The 12481-nt window shown below is 43.0% G+C and overlaps 1 protein-coding gene across 2 annotated transcripts in view; it reads left to right on the top strand.

Annotated features, from left to right (window-relative positions):
* ambra1a (autophagy/beclin-1 regulator 1a) overlaps nucleotides 1-12481 on the top strand; it is a 103275-nt gene that overhangs the window by 82958 nt on the left and 7836 nt on the right. For both annotated transcript variants that reach the window (XM_071402091.1, XM_071402090.1), the window contains exons 16-18: nucleotides 2761-2871; nucleotides 3193-3389; nucleotides 11245-11379. In XM_071402091.1, the coding sequence (XP_071258192.1) occupies nucleotides 2761-2871; nucleotides 3193-3389; nucleotides 11245-11379 (443 nt within the window). The remainder of the gene's footprint in view (nucleotides 1-2760; nucleotides 2872-3192; nucleotides 3390-11244; nucleotides 11380-12481) is intronic.

The following is a 12481-nucleotide window of genomic DNA, read 5'->3' as shown; positions in this document are numbered from 1 at the left end:
ATGTCCGCCATTTTCGCGACCACTTTTGGCTCGTGAGCGCTACTTTCAGAACTAATGGATAACAATTATACAAAAGAATCGGAGAATGTCTTTCAATCGAGTTTATAGTAGTAATAACACATGTAGTGCTTTTCATTACTGTGTTATCACAGATCTACATAGGCAAAGATTTTTTTTTAAATACAATAAAAATATCATACATTTAGAATCAAGGCAGGAAATAGCAGTAGTAGGCTAGGTGCTAAAAGGACTTTCCAGGGTAGGACTATAAGAAAGACAGTCTGTAGAAACGTGTTAAGGCCCATATTAAACGTTCTGATTGCACTGTTCAGATAAGGCTGCAGGAGGGCATGCGTTTTAAGGTGGTTGATGGTTGAGAACAGGATTCTGAGGTTAGCCTCGTTGTCAATCATGGTGGCGTAGAAGGCTGATCGTGCTGCTTTTAGGGCAGCAGAATAGCTTGCTTTGGTGGTCTTTGTAGGCCTGTAGATGGGTAGTGAAGTCGTCCTTCCTCCCAACGCCTCTCAAGCTTAAGGTCATGAGTCTTCGTTCTGCGCAGTTCATCAGTGAACCAGGGTGAAGAGTGTTGGGAAGTTACGGGAGCAATGATGTTCAGGGTATTACTCAGAGTGCTGTTGTACAGGTTGACCACGTCGTCGAGGGTCGCTCACTTGCATCAGACTCAAAAGTGGGCTGGATGTGTTCCAGGAAGAGGGATGTGTTAAGTTTCCTTAAATTGCAGAATTGAATGGCCCCCATTTGGGCAGTGGAGCGGAGTGGGAGCATTCAGACCGTGTCACAGGCTTGTGGTCAGATATACCAAGTTCGAGGACATCCAAGTCAGAGGCAGGGGCATCTCTAGTGATAATGTATTGTGTGTTGACGGTGGTGGGTGGGGAACATTTACATGTTGCACATGGTTTAGACAGTCCTGCAAGTTGAGGAAGTCAACAGCCATAGAGCACTTGGGTGAGTCAACATGGATTTTAAAGTCACCCGAAATGACTGTGTTGGAGAGGGTGGAGCATACAGAGGTTATTAGTTCACAAAACTCAGGAATTAAAATACTGCTTGTCAGGAGGGGATTGGGGGCTGTAACCCAGGATAACAAGTGAGAGGAGTTGGTTGTTTACATTTTAAAAGCAAGGCACTAAAATAAAGCACTCTTTATAAAACAGTAAGGTCTCCACCACAGCCGTGGCTGTGTGCCTTTTTCAATGTATTTATATCCAGGCGGCACTGAAGCATTTACATTGTAAAAGTCCCCCACTTTGTGACATTTTTCAGTGATGCAGATCATGTCAACATCATTGTCTGAGATAAAGTCATACAAAAGAGGCGACTTGTTAAGGATTGTAGAGTGCACGACGTCTGAAGGCATTGGTGGAGACACTTTCATTGCATTTTGGTTGGTCCACTCTCTGTATGTATTGACTTGGAATGGGTGACGTAATTTGCCTGAGGGTCAGACTGCAGAAATGGCCAGGCCCTTTATCACCTAACTCCTGTACTCTCATTGTGAGTGCATACAATTGACTTTAGTTTGTTAATTAGTCTCCTACCGCCTCGTCGTCCTCACCATGTTGTCCGTAGGAGCCCGTATTGAAAGAGCCTGTTCTTCTGAGGATTTCTTCTGTAAAGTAAATGAAGGTTGCTGCCATTTTCAGAATTTTTTCATCCAGCCTTTGGTCGAGGAGATGAGGATCTAGACAGATCTAGTTAGGCTGGTATTTGAATCCAAACAATTTGCAAGTTCTAGCCAAATATGTTAACTAATTTAACGTTGATGATAAAAAAAAACGAGATTCTTATGTTCTATACTTGATAAGCTATCAAAAAAAGGAAACGCTTCTCTTTAATTACTTGTTACTTTTATCTCTTATTCTTATCCATATTTTTTTTAAACTGCATTGTTGGTTAGGCGCTCGTAAGTGAGCATGTCACTAAGGCCTACACCTGTTGTATTCGGCGCATGTGACAAATAAAATTTGATTTGATCTTGGATCTGTTAAAAACAATGCACTTAAACACTTAACAAATAATGATGGATTTTGCAGGATTAAAATACCAAGGCTACCTCTAGGTGCCATGGCAACCATGGAACTCCAGTGCCGTTCTGTCTCTGCTTCATAAGATTTAATCCAATCCTGCTGGACAGGAATGTTTTCGAGATGAATTGAAGGTCTTCAGGTTATTTTATGGTTCAACACCAATTGAACAGACGCTTATTGGTAAGATTCACAGACCAGAGCAGTATTATGAAAACGATCTCAACTGTTCCACTGCAATTATTGTATTTATACTCTACCCGAAGATAGCCGGAGTGCCTGCCCTGAATTGATTTTTTATGAGATTAAATCATAATTGTGGATGCATCCAGGACTGACAACCTCCCTCAGTCAACATTGTATCATTTTTTGAGCTATGACGCAATGAAGCAGTACTACAGATTTGTCATCTTAGTGCTGGGGACCATTGTGAGGGATCTGCTTGTACTATACATCCTTTTTTGATTGATTTGAAATACTGTAACTTATTGAAAGCTTTAGCATATCCTGCTGTATAGGTCTGACATGACGAGTGGAACATTGTAACTTAACATTTTTAGTTCTCTGATTTAACATACAAATATGACCAAATGATGAAACATGAGCAACAACATGACAGTAATGACTCATTGTACAATGTCCCTCTCTCTTTTCTTCTCTTTGTTTCTTTCTCTCCCTCTCTCTCTCTCTCTACTTCATCTCTCCCCTCTAGAGATGCCCAGTCAGACGGAGACGGCCCCGCTGAGCACAGTGAGCCCATATTTGCTGTCAACAACAATCGAGGCAGTGGTACCGGTGGGAGCCGCGATGGAGAGCGACCAGGGTGAGAATTGGCTGGGGCAGGCCTTTGAGGATGGTGTGTGTGAGAACACTAGTTAGATATATGTGGCTTTCAGAGAAGGGGGGGTGTGCAAGTAGAGTTTTTATTTTTTTCTTCAATGGAGATATGAAAGTCTTCTGTCTAGCAGGCATTCTCTGAACTGTGTTTACACGCTAGTTCTGTGTGTTGACATTGGACTCTCCCCTTTTGCTCACAACAATATGTTTATTTTCAACTAAATGCAATGCCAACGCTAGTCTCATACACACACACTTACATCCATATGGCCTTTATCAACATTTACCATGTGGCTGTGTTTTGCAGGAGCAGCAGGGCCCCCTTGAGGTCTGAAAGGGACATGGGACTTATGAACGCCATCGGTCTCCAGCCCCGTCACCCTACCCCCGTTGTGACCTCACAAGGCACACAGACACCCGTCCTACAGCTTCAGAATGCCGAAACACAGACTGACCGAGAGCCACAGGTTCCCAGCACCTCCCGGGCCTCCCAAGCAACAGACAGTACATCTACCTATATCTATACCTATCGCTCTCTCCCCCAATCCCTCCAGTATTTACCCTATCTACTAGATCTACAATGCCTTTGGAAAGTATTCAGACCCTTTGACTTTATACACATTTTGTTACTTTAGACTTACTCTAAAATGGATTAAATAAATAAAAATCCTCAGCAATCTACACACAATACCCCATAATGACGAAGTCAAAACAGGCTTTTCAAATGTTTTGCTAATTTATACAAATAGAAAAAACAGAAACACTTTATTTACATAAGTATTCAGACCCTTTGCTATGATCGGGAAATTGAGCTCAGGTGCACCCTTTTTCCATTGATCATCCTTGAGATGTTTCTACAACTTGGAGTCCACCTGTGGTAAATTCAATTGATTGTACATGATTTAGAATGGTACACACCTGTCTATATAAGGTCCCATGGTTGGCAGTGCATGTCAGAGCAAAAACCAAACCATGAGGTTGAAGGAATTGTCCGTAGAGCTCCGAGACAGGATTGTATCGAGGCATAGATCTGGGGAAGGGTACCAAAAAAATGTATGCAGCATTGAAGGTCCCCAAAAAACACAGTGGCCTCCATCATTCTTAAATTGAAGAAGTTTGGAACCACCAAGACTCTTCCCAAGAGCTGGTCACCCGGCCAAACTGAGCAATTGGGGGAGTAGGGCCTTGGTCAGGGAGGTGTCCAAGAACCCGATGGTCACTCAGACAGAGCTCTAGAGTTTTTCTGTGGAGATGGGAGAACCTTCCAGAAGGACAGCCATCTCTGCAGCACTCCACCAATCAGGCCTTTATGGTAGAGTGGCCAGACGGAAGCCACTCCTCAGTAAAAGGCATATGACAGCCCGCTTGGAGTTTGACAAAAGGCATCTAAAGACTCTCAGACCATGAGAAATAAGATTCTCTGGTCTGATGAAACCAAGTTTGAACTCTTTGGCCTGAATGCCAAGCATCACGTCTGGAGGAAACCTGGCACCATCCCTACTGTGAAGTATGGTGGTGGCAAGCGTCATGCTGTGGGGGTGTGTTTCAGCGGCTGGGAGACTAGTCAGATTTGAGGCAAAGATGAACGGAGCAAAGTACAGAGATCCTTGATGAAAACTTGCTCCAGAGTGCACAGGACCTCAGACTCGAGTGAAGGTTCACCTTCCTACAGGTCTACGACCCTAAGCACACAGCCAAGACAACGCAGGAGTGGCTTCGTGACAAGTCTCTGAATGTCCTTGAGTGGCCCAGCCAGAGCCCGGACTTGATCCCCATCGGACATCTCTGGAAATAGCTGTGCAGCGACGCTCCCCATCCAACCTGACAGAGCTTGAGAGGATCTGCAGAGAAGAATGGGAGAAACTCCCCAAATACAGGTCTGCCAAACTTGTAGCGTCATAACCAAGAATTCGAGGCTGTAATCGCTGCCAAAGGTGCTTTAACAAAGTACTGAATAATGGGTCTGAATACTTATGTAAATGTGATATTTCAGTTTAGTATTTTAAATGAATTAGCAAAAAAATCGAAAAAACTATTTTTGCTTTGTCATTATGGGGTGTTGTGGGTGGGTGGATTGAGGAAAATGTTTAGAATAAGGCTGTAACCTAATAAAATGTGGGAAAAGTCAAGGTGTCTGAATACTTTCCCGAAGGCACTGTACATCGTTTTCATAATACTGAGCTGTTCAACTATGTAATGTCTTAACGGGTAAGTCTGGTTAAATCGCCATCAAATGAATCCCAGAACTATTTAATATTCTTAACACAATATGCAGAGAGCCCAAGGCTCCCCTCAGGCATATTGTAAGGACTTTCACAAATGAGTAATTTACAAATTTTCAGGATGATACTTTCATTAATTGAACGAGTGAACTGTGGAAATCGGGTTCCATTTTACTGCACAACACAACAGTATTTCTACAATGGCTGTTTTTTTTCATTAATGGGGAATTTGTTCCTTGTTGCCGTCAGGAAATACAACCTGGCAAATTAGTAGCGTCATAATTTAATTAACTTTTTATGGAATCCTTTTCATTTGGCATTTAAGACTTAACCTAATTGCAATCAGTCTGAACAACCTCCTTGACCTCATTCCATACAGAGCAGAAAAAAAGACCTCAAAGGCATGCACTAAAGGCTTATACAGTACCTGGCAACAGGAAGCAAATACTTGTTTAGTTAGAGGTACATTTCACAATTTTTCAACTTCATATTCATAATCTCCAGCACCACCCCAACATCAACATACTGTATGTGAAAATGGCGTTTCTATATTTTGGGGTAAAAAAAGATAGAGGAAGATGGTGTGTTTCCAATGACATCATCAACCAATTAGTAGGCAATGCCTTCTCATAATTGGTTAAATTCACATGATGCACATCAATGATGTCATTGGAAACATGTATACTTCCTCTCTTTACTACAAAACAGAAAGGCGGCATTTTCACACATGTTGGGGTGGTGCTGGAGATAATCAATGTGAGGTAGAAAAGAAAAAAAAGGGGGAAAAATAAGTGAAATTGCCCTTTTAAGACACAAACCTCTTAATTGCCCTTGGTTCCTAAGTCAGGTGAAGTGGATCATTACTTGTCTGTTGTCCCAGTGGTAATATAGCAATACCAATTACCCCCTATCTCTGCATTAACTGTCTTAGTAACAGATCACAGAAATAGATGTTGTGATATTGGGTCTCATCCAAAACCCGTCTCTCTTGGGGCACTGAAATATAATTTTCATTACTTTATCTTCATGTTTCCTAGTGGCACATCTGGGAACGTGAGTGCTATCAGAGAAAATGAGACCTGCATAGTGCACTTTTGTGTCTCTGGGCTTTGTACGGTTCTATCTAAAGGGGTTTAGACTCAATTTTATAGAAGTCAATATCCACAAACAGAGCACCAGAGTCCATTTTGTCTCAGCTGGAATGTTGTACACAATACATTATGTTGCGAGAGCATTAGCACAACTCCATTATACTAATTACAAATGAATGATTGAAACAATAAACACCTGGCGAGAAATCGAAAACGAGCTCTCAAGGCCCTTTCACCTTTCATCCAATCATATCCGGCACTTAACATTTATCTCTGTTTCTACTCCCCTATTGTTGTTGTTAATGAACCAATGACTGGTATAATGATTATATAGCATAGCAAGGGGATAGAGATCCACTGTACTGTATGTAGGAGTGTACTAACTGTACCTCACTTGAAACCAGTTCTGACCGTGTGTGTGTGTGTTCTGCCATGGTCCTCGTCATACAGGTTGAGCTATGAGAGGATTCTATGACAGGTGTCCAAGAGTTAGATGGTAATAAAGGTTGATTGCTTTGACTCCAACCCGCCACCCTTCAAAAGTTGACTGCTCAGACTCCACTACTCTCCAGTGAAAATGTGCCTATTTCTTGAAGTGGAGTGTTGTCCTTCCCATAAAAAAGACTTGACTCTTATATATATATTTTTTTAATCCATTTTTTTACCTTTATTTAACCTTTTATTGAACTAGGCAAGTCAGTTAAGAACAAATTCTTATTTACAATGACAGCCTACCCCAGCCAAACCCGGACGACGCTGGACCAATTGTGTGCCGCCCTATGGGACTCCCAATCACGGCCGGATGTGATACAGCCTGGATTCGAACCAGGGACTGCACTGGGTTGCAGTGCCTTAGACCGCTGCGCCACTCGGAAGCCCAAATATATAAGAAACACTGAAGGAGGTGAAACACTAAGAGAATCTTACATGATATCTACTCCCTTCCTCAAACCTGAAGTTAGGTTTCATAATATCTCATATTATCTGATATATAAACTCAGCAAAAAAAGAAACGTCCTCTCACTGTCAACTGTTTTATTTTCAGCAAATTTAACATGTGTTAATATTTGAATGAACATAAGATTCAACAACTGAGACATAAACTGAAGTAAGTTCCACAGACATGTGACTAACATAAATGGCATAATGTGTCCCTGAACAAAGGGGGGGGTCAAAATAATAATGTAATAGTCAGTATCTGGTGTGGCCACCAGCTGCATTAAGTACAGTAGTGCATCTCCTCATGGACTGCACCAGATTTGCCAGTTCTTGCTGTGAGATGTTACCCCACTCTTCCACCAAGGCACCTGCAAGTTCCTAGACATTTCTGAGGGGAATGGCCCTAGCCCTCACCCTCCAATCCCACAGGTCCCAGACGTGCTCAATGGGATTGAGATCCGGGCTCTTCGCTGGCCATGCCAGAATACTGACATTCCTGTCTTGCAGGAAATCACGCACAGAACGAGCAGTATGGCTGGTGGCATTGTCATGTCAGGATGAGCCTGCAGGAAGGGTACCACATGAGGGAGGAGGATGTCTTCCCTCTAACGCACAGAGATTGCCTGCAATGACAAGCTCAGTCCGATGATGCTGTGACACACCGCCCCAGACCATGGCGGACCCTCCACCTCCAAATCGATCCCGCTCCAGAGTATAGGCCTGGGTGTAACGCTCACCCCTGGTGAGACAGAACCGCAACTCGTCAGTAAAGAGTACTTTTTGCCAGTCCTGTCTGGTCCAGCGACGTTGGGTTTGTGCCCATAGGCGATGTTGTTGGTGATGATGTCTGGTAAGGACCTGCCTTACAACAGACCTACAAGCCCTAAGTCCAGCCTCTGTCCGCAATAGGCTGAGAGTCTGAGCACTGATGGAGGGACTGTTCGTTCCTGGTGTAACTCGGTCAGTTGTTGTTGCCATCCTGTACCTGTCCGGCAGGTGTGATGTTCGGCTGTACTGATCCTGTGCAGGTGTTGTTACACGTGGTCTGCCACTATGAGGACGATCAGCTGTCCGTCCTGTCTCCCTGTAGCACTGTCTTAGGCGTCTCACAGTACGGACATTGCAATTTATTGCCCCGGCCACATCTGCAGTCCTCATGCCTCCTTGCAGCATGCTTAAGGCACTTTCACGCAGATGATCAGCGACCCTGGGCATCATTCGTTTGGTGTTTTTCTGAGTCAGTAGAAATGCCTCTTTAGTGTCCTAAGTTTTCATAACTGTGACCTTAATTGCCTACCGTCTGTAAGCTGTTAGTGTCTTAACAACCGTTCCACAGGTGCGTGTTCATTAATTGTTTATGGTTCATTGAACAAGCATGGGAAACAGTTGTTAACTTCACAGATCTTCATTGTAAAGGGTTTATTTGGATTTTTATGAATTATCTTTTAAAGACAGGGTACTGAAAAAGGGGCATTTCTTTTATTGCTGAGTTTATTATCCAAGCAGTTTTCAGAATGGTAGATGGACGTATTGTATGCAAGTTGTGTATTTGCCAATTTTCCTCTAAAATGATGGAGGTACGAAACACCACTATCAGGATGCCTAATATTACTCATCACATAGAAAAGGCTTTTAATGATTTAAAACCTGAATTTATTCATCATAATAATATTTGCTGTGGGTGGAAATTAACTGTATGTCAAAATCATTACATCATAAATAGTCCCAACAAATGGACAACTTTGCAATTGCATTTGCCTGTTTGCGCTGTTATACAATGGTGCAAAGGGAAGTTATTTTTACGTATCATTCGGATCTGAATCATCCATCCACATACTGTGGGCTGGCTGGTTTGACTAATCAGCATCTCCATGGCTGTGATGCCTTAAGTGACTCTTCAGCTGCCCTCTCCAGCGCATGGCTGATGGAGTGTTGCCGTTGGGAGAGCGAGCAGGCATTGGGAACGCGCCTCCGCACATCGCATTGAATTCATAACGGCACACTCCTCAGGCTCAACTCGTGTTCAGCAAGTTGTATTCAAACATTGCTCGACGTGTTCATTTGAAATGGATTAGCGGCACTGTTGTGAGAAGATGATCGCATTTTATGATTATAGAGTCACTGCACACCTACAGTATTTATGCCTTGGCACTCGAGCCTTTGTGCTTCAAATAACACCTGGCTCAAAGAACACTCGGCATGACTCTTGCCTAGTGTATTACTTTCACTTTTGTGTAAGGCCTAATGTGTCATTTTAGTTAAGTAATTCTGATTTATCGTATTCCCGAAAGCCCGCTGTATTGAAGGATCCCCCAAAAAATAATCCAACCAGCACCTCTGTTACACCCCCCCACCTGGCAAAGTGACTTTAGCCAATCTTCTGTTTGAGTTGAGTCCCCTCCAGCCAGCCAGACACCCTGCGTTTTGTGTAGAGGAGAGTGTTAAATACAAGGTGACACTTCCCACATGCTTTCATTAAGGCAGCGACACACCTCGGAGAGCCCTAATTTCCCGCTGGGGTCACGTAAATCAGCCGCCCTCAATTTGGCAGGACGGTGATAAAGCTAAAGCACCTGAGTTGCATTATTAGGCCAAATTATAATTGATCCCACGGAGAGCGATAGGAGAGCCAGAGACACTATAGGAAATGCTCGGCGCTTGTCCTCTGATGTACCTATGGAGGCAACTTTCCCTCAACACCTTCGGTATTTATGCGCAACGCTTGGGAGATGACACAGGGCAGAGCAATAAAGGAGACGCTCTCTTACTCCACGTAAAGATGATTTAAATGGAGCCTCCCGCTGTTCGATGGGGATATGGAGAATAGACTAGATATTTGACTAATCAACAGTAGCAATAGAGGACGCCCAGGACTTAGCATTTACTATCAGGGTCCTCAAGAAACCCCTCCAGTTTAATGACTGGAAACTTTGTTTATTGAAAACACAGGTTATACATGTGTGGGGTGAGGGATTTGACATTTTTATGGTTTGAATGGGAATCATCTTAGATCTGAAACTTCCCCGTACAGTTTTTGTCATGTACATTGTTTATTTCTTTGTGGTTAACCAACCAAGGCTTGTCTGTCATCTACTTATTAAGAGGAAGCGTCATTAAGATATATGGGTGGAATCCATCACTGAAAACATCACTTCTAAGGCAAAAACCTTAAATGGATTTGTGTCTGTCAAGCTACTGTGGGAAAACCTCCACTCTAAAAAGGTTCTGCAGTTCAGTTTGCAGGTGGACAGGTGACTGACACAGAGAGTGCTACTCACGCAGCCTCTGGCCTTGTGGTGTCAAACAGTCAGATAGAATGCCACCCACTGACAGGTCTTATATCCAATTCCCTGATGCCATACGAGTTTCAGTATAATCCCCTAGCCTTGTCAGTCTCTGGTTTGATTGGATCTAGAGGTGACAATAGTCATGCCAATATTCACCTTTTGATGTCACAATCAGATATCCATGATTTTGGAGGTGTGAGAACATTTTACTAGTCCAATTTTACATACGAGGGACATTTTTAGCTTAATTCTTTTCTTTTTTTTACACACACTCCTCACCCACTCTCCTCACCGGGAGACGGCAGCCACCCAATGCAGGCTTTCATCTCTCCACCTCGCAGATGGAGCAACAAAATACTGCACTAATCCGATTCCTCTCCCCCTCACTGAGACTAAACATTTCTTTAGGAAGCGTGTTTGAGGGATATGGTTCAACATAGCACAGGTTTCTCCTAAATTCTATTTACTCAGAGTAAATCTATATTTCTACAAATATATCATTGTACAGAGTACTACACTCAGTACCGATCTACAGTATCTCTTTGAGGTATGTTTTTTTGGTACAGATCACCTTGAAGAATTCCCTTAATTCACAACGAGCTTGTTTTTTGGAGGATTTTAATGAGTTTGAATGTTTACCTGGGTAAACAGTTGTAATCTGACTGGATGTGGTTTTTCTCTTACATGATGAACATACGATTCTGTTGGTGTCACTAAGTCACGCATGTTTTCTAAAGTGTATAAAATTGCATAATTGCATCTTCTCTCCCAGTGAACAAGGTCTCAACATGTGCTGTGTTTTATTTTCTCCCTCCCCAAGTCGTTGGACACATAAGGGACCTTCATCCAGGCAGCAGCACAGAAATGGTGCCTGAGACGCCTCCGCACACACTGCAGGAGGATGGCGAGTCAGCCGAGGCCTTCACAGAGGCCAGCACCACCTTGGCTAACCCAGGTAACCTCATCCAGCTCTCCTCCTCCACACCTGATTCTCAGTGTAAATAGACATCTCAATTTGACTGGCATTTGTGGGATCATTTTATATGCCACAAAATAGTGTTAAGTCAAGACAATCTTTGCCTGAGAGAAAAATAGCTGACAAATAGGAGACATAATGTAGCTCCAGGTGAGCCAAAGAAAACTCACATCATGAGGTCATCTCAGTTCTATATCTATGATCTCAACACCATTCCACCACCACCATCATTAGCAAGACAAGTCAGTCCACGGGAGTGGTTGGCTGTGATAAATGAGTTTGGTCCTTGTCTGAGGAGATTACCAGTACTCACTGTCTCCTTATCTCTGGGTTAGAGGAAATGGGGGGGGGGGAGGCCTCCTTCCTCATATTCCCCCCTTCATTAATCCTATTAATGGCCTCTCCGTTGTAGGGGCAGCAGAGCATTATAATGGCTGGGGTTATTACAGCCTGGTTGTCGACCCGCGCACGCACATATGATCTATAGACCACAAATTATCGTCATTTGTGTATTGAATACAGTAGCCATAAACTGTGGAGTGGATGTGACTGTTGCCAGCAAACATGGTGTGAAAAATAAAGGTGGTGATTATGATATTGTACATAGTAAACAGTAGCTCTTTTGAATGTTTTACCAATGTACAGTAGTAGCCTCATCCATAAGAATAATGGAACTGCCAGGGCCACTGTCCTGCTGGCACACCCAGTGGTATTCTGCTGATTAACGGTATACTACCGTTGTTCATAAACTTTTATGGTTGCTTGGAGCCCAATTCAAATGAAGAACAACAGCATACAACATGTTTACTCTTCCAAATTGACACATTTCATTCTCCAACCATTTAAGTGCCTGACAAAAACAGCAATGCAGATACCTCCTGTTTTCAGTAGAAGGGACAGCCATAAGTACAATAATGTTTGTTTTTTTTAAGTATCATGTTCATATCCTGAATGCCTGAAGTTTTGGATGCTTAAGTTGCAGTGTTTCCACCTTACAGTACTGCCCTTGTTTTTTTTCCCTCTGTGTGCTTCTGACTGTGGCTTTGTTTTTGACACAAATTACATTATGAATTTCTTTGCG

This window comes from Salvelinus alpinus, chromosome 5 (assembly GCF_045679555.1).
Source record: "Salvelinus alpinus chromosome 5, SLU_Salpinus.1, whole genome shotgun sequence".
Taxonomy (NCBI): domain Eukaryota; kingdom Metazoa; phylum Chordata; class Actinopteri; order Salmoniformes; family Salmonidae; genus Salvelinus; species Salvelinus alpinus.
The sequence above is the reverse complement of the archived record's forward strand: the minus strand, read 5'-3'. Positions and strand labels throughout refer to the sequence as shown.